This window comes from Chaetodon auriga, chromosome 1 (assembly GCF_051107435.1).
Source record: "Chaetodon auriga isolate fChaAug3 chromosome 1, fChaAug3.hap1, whole genome shotgun sequence".
NCBI classification, from domain to species: Eukaryota; Metazoa; Chordata; class Actinopteri; order Chaetodontiformes; family Chaetodontidae; genus Chaetodon; species Chaetodon auriga.
The window spans coordinates 32127083-32141373 of NC_135074.1; the positions used below are offsets into that span (position 1 = coordinate 32127083).

General features: G+C 47.3%; 1 protein-coding gene across 11 annotated transcripts in view; it reads left to right on the forward strand.

Annotated features, from left to right (window-relative positions):
* Positions 1 to 14291, forward strand: part of LOC143323521 (serine/threonine-protein kinase BRSK2-like) — a 105163-nt gene that overhangs the window by 76244 nt on the left and 14628 nt on the right. For 3 of the 11 annotated variants that reach the window (XM_076735401.1, XM_076735437.1, XM_076735452.1), the window contains exons 7-13: positions 390 to 458; positions 3609 to 3755; positions 5092 to 5123; positions 6557 to 6721; positions 6957 to 7054; positions 7892 to 8045; positions 11594 to 11653. In XM_076735401.1, coding sequence (XP_076591516.1) covers positions 390 to 458; positions 3609 to 3755; positions 5092 to 5123; positions 6557 to 6721; positions 6957 to 7054; positions 7892 to 8045; positions 11594 to 11653 — 725 coding nt within the window. The remainder of the gene's footprint in view (positions 1 to 389; positions 459 to 3608; positions 3756 to 5091; positions 5124 to 6556; positions 6722 to 6956; positions 7055 to 7891; positions 8046 to 11593; positions 11654 to 14291) is intronic. The other 8 variants (XM_076735410.1, XM_076735460.1, XM_076735487.1 and 5 more) reach the window with 3 other exon arrangements.

The window sequence follows — 14291 nt, forward strand, 5'->3', positions numbered from 1 at the left end:
TTAAACAAATAGTTTGCTGTTTTGTTAACACACATCTGAGAGTAAAATGAATATTTAAGATTTAAACGTGGGAGATTAGATTCAGCATCATGTTGACTCAAAGGGACACGTCTCTGCTCTTCCCGCCTGGCGTTTTTATTTGGGAAACGCTGGAAATGACTAACTGACACACAGTCGATGAGGTAGATTTGATGCACCACAGAAACAAATTCAAAGCCTTCATCCCAGAATAAGTCCTGCAGTGCAGTCAGCGTCACAAACTGCTGATGTTACACTGAAGAAATGTTCCTATTTGTGTGGATTTTTCCATTAAGTGAGGAGCCACAGGAGCCGGTCTGAGGACGAATGATGACTTTATTCTGTCTGTCTGTCTGTCCGTCTGTCTGTAGGGGGAGAAGTATGACGGGAGGAAAGCCGATGCGTGGAGCTGTGGAGTCATCCTGTTTGCACTTTTAGTGGTGAGTGACAGCAGCCTGTAAGCACACAGTGAAACAGACTTCACGCTGTGCTTCACGTTTGTCTTTGAGCGCTTATATTAGCGTATGATAGTGTAACACATTATTTATGTAGAATATTAGTTGATTGTGTTTAAACGGAAGGCTTGAAATCACCTCAGGTCTGTCATGTAGAAGTTATTCAGCCTCTGTGGACCAGCGGAGACAAACAGCTCTCCATGCGTCCTCACAGTCAAGCTGCAGGGTCCACACCCCGTCAGATATGAACAGAAACCCAGAGGATGCCTGCATGTAGGCTTACCAGTGGCTAGCTAGCAGCTAACAAGCCCCAACGTGTGGGTTAGACGGGTTTGTTTCTGGGATATAATTCCATCATTCAAATCACTTTCAATAACTTATTACTCACCACGGACACGACTCCAGTTTCTGTTGAGATTTAGCATAAATTTTAACCAAATTTCCAAAGAAAACATGATTTAACGTGTTTCCTTTGACTCCGGCTGTGTGACATTCAGGTAAAGGCTGAAATGATGGAGAGCATGATGGAATCAGACATTTCTGTGTTCATGTGAGGAAGGTTACAGCCTCCTCATCACCGCTCCACTCATGGATCTGATGTTTTCAGCTCCTCACTGAAGAGACGAGTGACGTTTGGGTCACATGATTCATGGACTCAATCATTTATTCAGTCAGTCTGTTACATTCAGTTTTCATCAGTTTATCACTTTGTCTCTTTATGTTTTTTTTCTGCCGTTTCCACTCCGGTTTGTTTCTGTCTGAGGTGAAAATGTGCATAAAAGCAGGAAAGCAGGTTGCTGGATGGGCCAACCTGTTGACATTAGAAAGTAAAGTAACCTGAACACTGTCAGGTGGCTTTAAAGTGAGACACATTGTCAAATATGAGGATTTTAGTATAAAAATATTCAGATCTACTTCTGTGCCTTTATCACAAGGCTCAGTAGCCCAATACTTACATGTTTGAACCTCTGGTTAGCTCCAAGTTAGCTGCCCAGGCTACATTTTTAGCGTATTTTGAAGGTTGAAATGTCAGCCTGCAGTGTGCGTGCTGATTCCTCAGATTAATTTGTCTCCATAAACCTTTTCATGAGGGAATCTCAGGAATTAAAAGTAATATTTGCAGCATCCGTCTCTGCACAGCTGGAGGACACACAGGACGACTGGACTGATTGCTGTTTCAGACGTTTCAGGTGTTTTGTAATTTAAAATGTGCTGCGACAGAAGAACCTGCTCGCTCTCCTGGTTTGATGCAGCACTGCAGAGCAAAGAGGAGTCTGTTGAGTTTGTTCCTGAGGCGAACGTTTATGCTGAATGAACTCTTTATTTGTTGTTCCCAGCAGAATCTCCAGGTGAACAGAAAGGTCACTGAAACGTTTCCACACAAAATAAACAACCTGACAGCAGCACTTGTCCTGGGAATTAAAGGTTAACATCCAGCCACACGTTTTGACAGAAGGTCGGGCTCCGTTGATGCTGAAGGTCACTGCGTCGAGGCGGTCTAACATCTGTACGCCTGCTCTTTCAAGGAAACCTCACTGATGTTTGAGAAACGAGTGGGTGCTGTGAAGCTGGAAAGCTCACACACGACATAAAAATGCACTTGAGATAACGAAGAGCGGCGTTATGACGCGACAGTGAGGAGCGAGCGTTCAGAGAAGCAGCTGAATGACCGTTTGTTGGTGTGCGACGCGCACGCCTGTGTGCTCCTCTGCTGATTGAGACGGAGCACATAACACGTCATCACGTGAAGATAAATCTCTCCACTCGTGGTGTTCTGATTAGCTGCGCGGCGTCAGCGGCCATCTGGCTCCGTCCTGCCTGGTTTTCAATGAGGAGGAAGCGGTATCAGTCATCACGTCACTGAGTGCGCTCCCCAGCTGGAGAGCCGCCGCGGCGCCGGCTGGCTGCCATACGAACGCTTCATCATCGCTGACTCTGATGACTGATATCTCTCACACGCTGCGTCCAGCCCTCCGCTCTGTCAGAATCCACCTGACAGGCCACGTTCACGACAGCAGCAGCACGTCGGTGTACGTCACAGTCTGCTGAGGAGCAGGTCGGTGCTTCCATTGATCGCTCTTTTGTTTTTGCCACACGACGTAGTTTAGATACCCACATTCCTCAGTGCTCTATTCATAATGAGAGGAATGACTGTTCCTCTGATGCCACCATCAGGCAGGAACTCCCCGCTGACGAACGCTCTGGTCCACGATGAGGCGTTGAAAACTGATTCTCTTCAGTTAGCTGTGATATTCATGCTTCCAAGAAGACAAATTCTTAAGTGTCTTCTTCTGTGGCACCACCATCAGTCTAAATTTTTCATATTCACACAAAAAAATCTCTAAATCTGCTGAGCAGGTTGCCGTATAGCTTTACTGAGCACATTCATAACAATTCATAATGTTTGTTTTTATGGATTAAAACCAGCTGCAGGTCTGTGCATCTGCACATTTACACAACTTGTATCTGGCAGTCAAAAAGAAAGTAATGCAGTATTTAACTGTCTCATCTAAATGAAAGCACACACTAATAACTGATGTCAGAAAAAGTAAAAAACTGTAATATCCTGTGAGTAAAGACTGTTAGAGTGACAACAGAGGAGCCACAGCACGGTAGCTGTTTTAAAAGTGATAAGTTCTCAGTTAAAAAAATCTGAACAAATGACAAAAAGTTCATATTTAGTCCTTTGAGAAAACAAAATGTGTTTTCTGATAAGTCAAAATGAGATCAAATATACAGTGTGTAGTATAAATATGTACATGGAGCAGAATCAAAGCAAAGGGAAAATGAAAGGACTGTGAAGAAACACATGGATGAAAGTTACAATGTTGCAAATTACAAGCAACAAGCTCAAATGTTACCGTGTTCCGAAGTGAAACCTCCAGCGCAGCAAAGACGCTGAAGTTAAAACATGAATAAAAACTGGATAAAAGCTCGAGCTGTGTGATATCAGTGCGTGATCACAATCCGTGATCGTGTTTGCTGTCTAGCAGATGTCCGAAGGCGAGTCTGTGATCTGTTTCTCATTCTGAAAACTTGTCATCTGCCTGGTTGCATCTCCACAAACTGTCCTGTGAGCGTTTGGACGACGTGTGACATAAACAGTGACCGGCTCCTCCTCTGCTCTTCCTCCAGGGCGCGCTGCCGTTCGACGATGACAACCTGAGGAATCTTCTGGAGAAGGTGAAGCTGGGGGTTTTCCACATGCCTCACTTCATCCCTCCGGACTGTCAGAACCTTCTGCGTGGTATGATTGAAGTGGACGCCACCAAGAGGCTCACGGTGAGCGACACGGGCTGAGGAGGAGAGGCCCCAAACCTTCCATCAGTGAGCTCGAGCTCAGTTTGCTGTTTACCGCCTGCCTTTGGGAGCGTTCAGGCTAAATTTAGCAGAGTTGCACCCTGACTGGCCCTGCAGCTTCTGTGCTGCGCAGACAGTCTTTTCATCTCAGGCCAAGGATTTGTTTTGGCTCAGAATAGAAGTAAAAATCAGAAAGGGTGGATTTAGATGTGCTTCATCTTTTCTCTGCAGTTATTTGAGCTTTTAGTTACAGCTTCGACATCTGCTCAGCTAATAAATGAGTGAAGTCATATTAATTCTTTAATTGATTAGATGTTAATGTTTTAGGTCAGTCTGAGACTGTTTAAAGGGCCAATGATCAGTTCATCCACACCTTGACAGATTAAATACAGCTGACAGTTCTTTCCTGACCTGCAGCTGCAAACAGCACCAAACGTTTCAGCTCAGATAGATAATATATAAACATTTGGTGAATAGTTGTCTGAGCCTCCTTCAGATTGAAGGTTTTGTCCAATCAAACCGGCTCTGATCTGAGACGGTTAAAGGACTTCATGAGCAGCTGTAGCTGAACTTTCCCACCACTTCTTCAGGATTGGAGACATTTGTTCATCTATTCTCTAAACGGTTGACCTGTCAGGGCTGCAGGGGGCTGACGTCTGTACCTGGACAGTTCAGTCTGTCCAGTGAATCAAAAACATGCATTCGCACCGAGCAGGTACAGTGCGGTGCAGTGTAGCATAGCAACATGCTGCTTCTACTGTTAACCTTTTAACGCTGGAGCTGCAGGAGGGAATTGTTGGCGCTGTGATGACTTTCCACTGTCGTAAGCAGGATGAATTCCCTGTAAAAAACCTCCACTGCAAAAAGATTTTAAGACCTGACTTGAAGGGGAACTCCACTGATTTTCCACCTGAGTGTTTGCAGGTGTTGAGGAGTTCTGCTGCACATGTGAAAAGGTTGTATGAAGCCTGCAGTGTCTCAGAGGGAGCTGCGTGAAATCTGATAAATGCCCTCAAGTGAGGACACAAGCTGCTAGCGTAACACACCCAAACCTCTGTCGGCTGTCACGGTGCATTGTGGGTAACGTAGGGGCCCGGTTTTGACAAGAAGAGGGGGGATCTGCACGCAGCCTGACAGGAAGCGCTGCCTCAGAAGCTGAAGTCCCAGCGTTCAGTTCCAAGTTTGCAAATCAAACACTGGGTTTCAAATGAAGCTCCTGATCTGACCAGCAAAAACAAAAACAGCAAACATCACATCTTGTTGTTTCACTGCTAAATAAAAGTTCTTAATGTTTATTTCCCTCTGGTTTCTGTTGCAGTTAGAGCAGATCCAGAAGCATACGTGGTACCTGTGAGTATTCCCGCCTGTCGCCTTTTCCCTGTCTCTCTGTTTGCATGTCCACATTAAGTGAGCTGATGAAAGAGACATGCAGCAGCAGGTGATGCAGAATAATAACACACCCATCAAAGCTGGTTTCTCACGCTGCTGCTGGAAGCTTCTCAGAGAAGAAGGAGGCACATTCGCCTTGTTACAGAGCTGAGAGGGCTCAAACATCAGGACGCTGCGCCGCTCTGAATGGATCCCTGATCGCTAACAGATTCTGTTATTGATCTGAAATTACCTACAGTAAGCACAGAGGGACAAATCTGAAGCCGGACGGTGGACGGATGTTTAATGATTTCACCGTTCATTTGTTAGGTTACATATTTCTACGAGGTTCCTTCACAGCCTCTCAGATCGTCACACTTCTCTTGAGTGTTTCCAGATGGAAGCTGTTCACCTGGTGAGAACGATGTCGTTGTAACTGATAGAAATTATGGCAGAAATGACAAAAATAAGAGCCAAACTGTAGTAAAATGAAATTATCTTTTAATTTGTAAGAAGCCAAAACAGCTGAGAATCAGGACAGTTAATGTTTTTATAACATTGAAATAATGGATGAAACTAAAAATGTAAACTTTTAATTAACCAAAGTGAAACAGTGTCTGCACTGATTCTTCCCCCTCCTTTTATTTTATCTTCATGATGTTTGAAAATGTTCATTTATCCAGTAATTCACAAGAAGAAAGCAGCAGAGCTTCAGCATGTGGGCCATTCAGCGCGTCACCATCAGTAACCAATAATCTGGATCATTATGTAGTAATTTAGATTATTATCAGAATAGATGGAGCCTCATACAGAGACACAGATTGTTTTATCCATTTTTGAATTTGTGTATCAGGTGTCTAATCGTATATTAAAAGAAGTTTTGTCCAGCTCTCGTCTCCCTGAGTCCAGATTATCAGTCTGACCTCTGACACGAGCTGGAGCAGCTGTAATATTTGGGATAGGTGTATGACCTGTGTGTATTTCACTCCACACTGATTGTCTCGTGTGTGTCCCGCAGTAAATTACATCCTAACACATCTTCTGAAGGCGGCTCATTGTTGCCAGAACTTCAGCTAATGGAACAAAGTCTGTGCTGCGTGTCCGTCACGCCTGAGAGCTCCTGCTTCCCTTTTGAGTTATTATACTTGTTTGTTAGCTCATCAGGAAGTGTTGTGCAGCAGAGCACGCCTCCCTGCAGGTTTGAGCTGCCCAGTGTGCTCTATTAGAGGGCTTTTCCTCCCGCGCATGATTGCAATTTTGAGGGAAACTGAATCATTTATTGTTAAGGTCAAGTTCAGATCAGAAGCTGCCAGCTATTGACGAGTTCACTCTGAATTTCTTTGTTTGTGCCCAAAAAAGCCGATTTGGCTTAAACCCGGAGCTCAGCGTTAGCTTTGGCGTGTGATGTGTTGCAGAGCGGGAAAGAACGAGCCTGAGCCCGAGCAGCCCGTCCCCAGGAAGGTGGCCATCAGGACGCTGGCTGCGGCCGAGGAGATCGACCCCGACGTCCTGGAGAGCATGCACTCTCTGGGCTGCTTCAGGGACAAGGACAAGCTGACCAAAGACCTGCTGTCTGAGGAGTGAGTGAGGAGGAGGAGGAGCAGGGGGAGCAGGGAGGCAGTAAAACCCCAGAGGAGGCAGATTAAAGGGGGAGGAGGGGGATGAAGGAGCTGATGAGGGGGGCAGAGAAATAGATGAGACGGCTGAGGAATTGTCAGTTTGATGAATTCTTCCATTTAAGATGTCATGTGATGATGGAGCGTCTCACTGTCCCGCTCTTAACCAATGGGCTCCGCGACTGTCGTCTCTCTGCAGTGACAACCAGGAGAAGATGATCTACTTCCTGCTGCTGGACCGTAAGGAGAGGTACCCGAGCCACGAGGACCAGAACCTGCCGCCACGCAACGAGATCGGTAAGCAGGTCCAGCAGAGGGCATTCAGTTTGGTGGTCAGCTGACTGCCATCATCAGACCAGTCAGTGCTTTGGTTTGTGACCCAACAACTGCACCGACATTCTCAGCAGCCTCAGCTGTGCTAAACCTGTGTTTAGTGCTAATTAGCGTTTGTCTGCATGCTAATATGCTAAACTCAGAGGGTCACCACAGTTAGCATTGCCTGCTAAACATCAGCGCATGAATACGTCAGACGCTGAAGTTCTCATTTTGCTGCAGTGAAGTTGAAGTGTCCTCGGTGGACAGAGGACATTCTGACACTTTTGGGAGTTGGCAGGTGCAGCGCTTGGCACACGACGAGCCCGCAGACATACATCACAGTTTAGCTTTTCAGCCAATAGCATCTCAGCTCCGCATCAGTATTTAAACACAGATCTCAGTGCACACAGTGAGTAGATCAGGGAGGCTGGGATTGTGGAGCGTTCTCTGCTAATACACAAGGTGGTGCTGCCTAAAGCCACTGAGCTCACGGAGGGCAGCCTCTTTAGGGAACATTTTTCAACTCTAAACCATCCAGATAAATGAACGCATGGTTGATAAGATTAAAAAAACAAGGTACCTTTTCTTTAAAGCTCTCATACTGCAGAAAGTGGGACTTCCTCTTTATCCAGGTGCTCATTAAATGCCATGAAAGCATCTAAAAGCTCAATCCTGAGAAATGCACACAACCTGTAAACATTTCCCATCATGAACCTGAAAATGATCTTAATTTGGAACCTTTAATTACTGAAGGTTTGCTAACTGTTCTCTGTCCTTGTGTTGGCCCTTCATTGACCTTTGACCCCTGACCCCGCTCAGCAGACCCTCCCAGGAAGCGCGTGGATTCGCCCATGCTGAGCCGTCACGGTAAGCGGAGACCGGAGCGGAAGTCCATGGAGGTGCTGAGCGTCACGGAGGGAGGATCTCCCGTCCCGGTGCGACGAGCCATCGACATGGCCACCCACGGCCAGAGGTAAGACGTGGAGATCTGCACGCGTGTTCGTGAGCATGGACAAACGTGTGACACTCGGGTCTGTCAGGATGATGCGCTGTGGGTCAAAGTGTGACTGATGGTGGTTGTTATCAGATATGATAAATAATGTATTTAATCCCAGTTCAGTGAAGTAAAGCAAGGCGGTGCAGCTCAGCAGCGACATTTGACTGATCCTTCTTCAAATTCATGTCACAGCCGCCGTCTGTCTGGCCTCAATCTGACCTGAGATCAGTTCTTCACTTCACTGAGCTCTGTCACGTTCACTGTGAGGTCTGTCCACAGCTGTCAGTCCTGCCCTCCTTCACTGACCTGCACTTAAATACATGATGCATCGTTCTCTCTCTGTCGGGTCAAGATGTGCAGAACGCATCACGCGAGACCTGACGTGAACTCCTGTTTCAGCCAGAGACTAACGGCGTGCTCGTAGCTCTGGGTCCAGCTGTGAATGCATGAACAGGACTCTCAGGTTTGTGCGTCGTGTGGACAGTGTGCATGGAGCATGCAGTCAAAGAGGACCGAAGGCTGGGAACCTGCATAACGTGACTGTTGGTGTTTGTGTTTTTGGGCCACCAGGATGTAGGAGGTGAGAATACTTAATGTTTGAAGGAATGAGAAATGTGCTGTAACGTTCAGGCTAAGCTTTAAGAAAGTACAGAACTCATATTCCAGGTATGACGTGACCCTCGAGCTGAGCCTGCACACGCTGCTGCTCGAATCAATAACAGATTATTACTTTACACAATCACTAAAGCAGGAAAAAACTCCTTCAGACTGAAGTGACACAAAGGCTCATTTGTACATTTTGTGCATCTCGCATGTCAAACTTTGATGTTTCTTCTCATTTATGGAAACGAGTTGCGGCACAAACGGCTTCATCGACAACTGCAGACCTTAAAGTTTCCTCCATGTTTCACTGCAGCGCTTCACGTTTGTTGCGCATCCTCAGGATTAAAGCAGGCTGTTAGTCATGGATCATCATGGTCATCAGTGACCCGTATGAGCCTTCTTTGATCAGCAAATACCTTCAGCAGAACTACACCAACGTCACGCCGTGTTACTCAGCTGCCTCAAAACCTGAAGGAGTGAAAGTTTCTGCCTGAGAGGTTTGAAAACACAACGAAGCTGTAAGCTTGTGACCTTGGTGTAAAGTATACGTGGCTGGCAGTTCATGAGCAGGTAACAGGTCTCTGGATCTGTAGGTGAAGTGAGCACATCTGTCATTAGGTGTAAATATCTGAAACCACGGCTGAAACTCAGAGCCTTCGCTTCTTTAGCCGCAGAGCTCTGCAGCTGTCTTCTCACTGAGCTTTTTCCCTGAGCAGCGTGGGACTTGTGAAGTCTTTCAGAGAAACTTTTTCAAAGTGAAAAACAACAGACCAGCAGGGTTTAAGTCGGCCAAAATCACGTGAAACAAGCTGATCATAAAGCAAAGAGTAATGATGTCGGGCCGGACAGTAAACACTGAATAAAAGATACAGCATGAAATACCAACAGACAAAAGCATGACATCACGTTAGAGGGCTGCAGGATTGTGAAGACCAGATGAAAATCTGTCCAAAAACAGAACAGATTTTACCTTCCACGTCCTCCAGGAGCTGCTTTGATTCACATTCTGCAAATCTCAAGAAACTCTGCTGGCAGCCGATCTGCAGCTCAGCGATCTGCAGCTGAGATGTTTGATTTTCAGCTCATTAAACGTTCAGGTTCATCCTGAAATCTGACCGACTGGCCCTTTAAGACCCCGCTAATGAAGCACGGAGCTCACATGAACTATTTCTACATGAATTTATTCACTTAACTATCACACAAAGGTCAACAGTCCAAACGAGAGCAATAAATCTGCTCTGACATCCTTCATAATCTTCATCACTTACAGTCTTCAGAGTGAGACGAGTCATTTCACATCAGTTTCACTGAAGGGTCACAAGCAGAGCGAGTGGAGCTCAAACCCACATGAAAGTCAGACTTTAATGTGGACCCGAGGCTCCGACAGCAGGAACCCTCGGCGTGATGGAGGATATTCATTTCCAGAGAAAATCATCAGCGCAGAGACGGAGGTTAAGGCTGATAAGATGGAGGCTTTATGTCTTAAACTGTGCTGCTGGTGGAAGTTTGAACCGAATCCTCATCGAGTTAACATGTTGGCAGATTTGATCCCGAGGAGTCACGAACACCAGATGTGACGTTTATAGATGGAGACAAACGGCCCTTAAAGGCCCCCAACGCCCACACGGAGGTTTGGGCTAATTAGACTTCTGCTCAGGTCCAAGTTGGACGATGTTTGAAAGAAAATCCGTCATCACGGACAGAGACGGACAGACGGACAGAGACAGACTGAGACAGACTGAGATGGGCTGAGACAGACAGACGGACAGAGACAGACTGAGATGGGCAGAGACGGACAGACAGACAGAGACAGACTGAGATGGGCAGAGACGGACAGACAGACTGAGATGGGCTGAGATGGGCTGAGACGGACAGACGGACAGACAGACTGAGATGGGCAGAGACGGACAGACAGACAGAGACAGACTGAGACAGACTGAGATGGGCTGAGACGGACAGATGGACAGAGACGGACAGACGGACAGAGACAGACTGAGATGGGCTGAGATGGGCTGAGACGGACAAACGGACAGAGACAGACTGAGATGGGCAGAGACGGACAGACAGACAGAGACAGACTGAGACGGACTGAGATGGGCTGAGACGGACAGATGGACAGAGACGGACAGACGGACAGAGACAGACTGAGATGGGCTGAGATGGGCTGAGACGGACAGACGGACAGAGACAGACTGAGACACGCTCCAGCATTCACTGATTTCACTCAGTTTGCAGCAGCAGTGGCTGAGGCTCATGGGTATTGTAGTATTTAGAAGGTGTCCGTCACGTCAAAGCAATCAGAACAGAAGGTGAAATAATCAGAACGTGAATCTGTAATTTCCTTAAATCGTCCAACAGACTCTTGTGTTTCCATGAAGTGAATTATAATAATTAGATGAAGGAAAACTTTTGAAGTGGGGCCTGAGCAGCAAAATGAATTCTCATGTTTGATGGTGATCGTCCAGCTGCAGAGGACGCCTTTCGCTGCTGCTACACGGCTGCTCGATCATCTTCATCGCAGCTTCATCAGCTCCCGATGATCTGGTCTTTGGGTCTTAGTGTGGTGCTCTTGGACCAGGTTCACCAGCAGGTCTTGTTACTGTCACCGAGCTGCTGCTCCGTCCGCCCATCAATCGTTCAGCTCAGGCAGTGAATGTGATCATTACGGCGTGTCAACAGCGTCCAGGACGGACGGACGCAGTGAGGGAGGGGGGTGAATGTCCCGCTGGCTCGAGCATGACCCACGAATGTGTTTCCTCTTTGATTTCTCGGTCTGTGCATGCTCTGAGGTCTTGTGTTGCTCTGTGTTTCATTCTGCCGTGCTGACTTTGTTTTGTTTGTGCTGCATGCTGGACGTTGGACTCCCCTTATGTGACGGCCTTTCTGTCTGTCTCTTCATTTTCTGTCTGCCCCCTTTTTAGCAAATCTGTTTTCAGTAAAAGCTTGGATATCACAAACGCTAACTGCAGCAAGGAAGAAAGGTATTGGTCGGCTCCGTTCTCTGTTTCCTCAGTTTGTTTGTCGTGTCGGATCCATTTTGTTCCTTCGTTTCCTCATCCATCTGTTTTCTTTTTTAGCGTCCTGTGCTTCCTAAACGTCCTCTAATGTCCTTCACACATTATTTAAGTGTCCCCCTGTGAGAAGTAACCTGTTAGCATGCTTCATTGTAGAAATCTGTCTTTTACATGTTTAGCCTTGTAACAAAATGATCAGATTACTTTAGCAGTTGAGTCCATAGATGCTTCGTGTGGACGCTCCAGTGCTGATACTTGACTGAAGAGGCACATTTAAATCTGCAGAAAGGCCTGAAGTGCTGCAGACAGCAGCTGGCCGTTGGCTCGACCCGTCGCTGCGTCCACTCGTTTCAGTTTGAAGGCTCCAGAGACAGAAGAGGACGCGGCTGAGACTCGTCCTGTCAGTGTTTCTACACTAACGCTGGACAACACGTCTACACAGAGCGTCGTCACCACCTCTGAGGCTCCGCTCAGTTTACTTCCTGTCCTGTTGAGTCTAAGTGTTTGCAGCAGCTGTTTCTGTACTCGAGCTGCTCGGCGGCGAACAGCCGGCGGACGGTCAGAGACGAGCTGGTGGAGAAAGTGGAACGCTCAGCAGCTGAAGGAGCTGGTTTAGACTAAAAGCACAGGGAACGTACACCACGTGATGAGGCATCGCTCTGTGTGACGTGGAACGAAGCAGCTGATACACAGCTGTAAGATATCAGAGGTGTGTTTGAACTTCAACGTAGAATGTCTGAGTCTGTGTGTATTTGACCAGTTTGACCACACTGGGATGAAACCAGTGACGGCTGCATCGCGCGGTCACGCAGTGTGTGTGTGTGTGACATTCGGCTCCCTCCTGATTTTAATCAGATGATGAGACGTAATGTCGCCGCGATGTGTCGAGTATCAGCATTAGATCAGATCCAGACAGTGAAACAGTGACACTGGAGGCAAACTGTGCCTGGACCAGTGTGTGTCAGTGCATCAGTATCTGTGTGTATCACTGTGTGTCAGTACATCAGTATCTGTGTGTACTACTGTGTATCACTGTGTATCAGTATCTCGTTGTACTCGCTGTGAGAGCTCAGCACAGCAGAATACTTCCTCCTCTGTGAGATGAGACTCTCCCCTCCTCGCTCCCCCTCCTCCCTGACGCTCCTCCCTCGGGGCTGAGGAGGATTTTTAGGTCAACTTTTCTGTTTCCTTCTCTCACTCGCCCTCCTTCCACCCATCGTCACTCCTCGCTGTCCTTGCGTGTGTGTGTGTTTGTGTGTGTTTATATTTGTTTGTCGTCTCAGTGAAGCATGGGGGGGTCGTTTCATCATCTGTGTACTCTCCAGCCTCCCTGTGTGGCTGACCTTGCGCTGTGGAAACGTGTTTTTCGATGTATCCGCGGTCCTGATGGAGATTAGCATAAATTAATTGCCATGAATGCAGATGGAGCACAAACAGGAGGCTCCACTCCCACTGAATCGGCCTTTATCTCGCTCATCATCTAATTGGGGAGATCGTAAAACGCTCTCCTCTGACGCTCCCTCTCTCACACACATCGCCAGCCGTGAAGTGAGAATTAATTTTCAGATTTCAAAGACTCGCCGGCACCAGCCTGCTGATTGCGGACTGGATGGGTGTCACAGTTAATGAGCTGCATGTTAATAGGAGCTCCTCTGCCTGGAGAGCCTCCTCTTCGTCATTAATGGAGTGCCGGCAGCCGTTGGACTCTTCCTCACCGTGAGTGGACAGATCCAGATAGAGTCCGCAGTGAGTCTGCAGGAAGCAGGCCGATCAGGTGCGCGTGACGAGGCTGTGATCCGCGTGTTGGTGACTAGCGTGTCACCTGGTCATGTGACGTTTTCCTGATGAAAAAACTCCTGTGAAGAGAAACAAACCAGCCGAAGTTCAGTGTGGATCACAGGCTGATAGATCTTCTTCCTCTGAGCCATAGAGCTCCACTAAAAACACCTCAGTGAGCCTCAGTCCCACACACACACACACACACACACACACACACACACACTACAGCACCAAATGTGGATTCATCCGCCGCTGAAAGTAGTCCCGGCAGATGCTCAGTCTCCTCCTGTGAGCTGCTGTCGGCTTTTGATTTTGTGACATTCGGGAAAATGCAGAATAACACCAGCTCTGTCCTCTGAAAGGTGTTCAGTCTGAAATTCTTCTCATTGCTCATTTTGAACAACGCGTGAAGCTTCTAGTCGTCGGCTGCGTGTCGGCTGACTGACTCCCTGCAGCCTCCAGCGGAGGTTTGAGCCCCGAGCAGCTTTCCGGAGAACAAGCAGAAGTTATGTTGAGACTCAGCAACACGTCGTCTTTTTCCTTGAGCTCTAACTAACGTTTAAAGTCCTTCCTTCCATTGAAAAGCTGATTGTTTTTAGACTTTACATCCACCCAGCCGTGTTGACGGCCGTGTCGACTCTCCTGCAGTCGTCCTCTGTCGGTTCAGCCTGCTGTAGATCAAACAGCTGATTTTTAGCAAAGCGACAGTTTTCAGCTTGATTTGGTTCCTGCTAATGAAACAAGACCCGTGACTGCTTCATTAAACTGGGATTTGATGTTGTTAACATTCATGACTTCGCCCAGATGTACGAACACAAATGACACT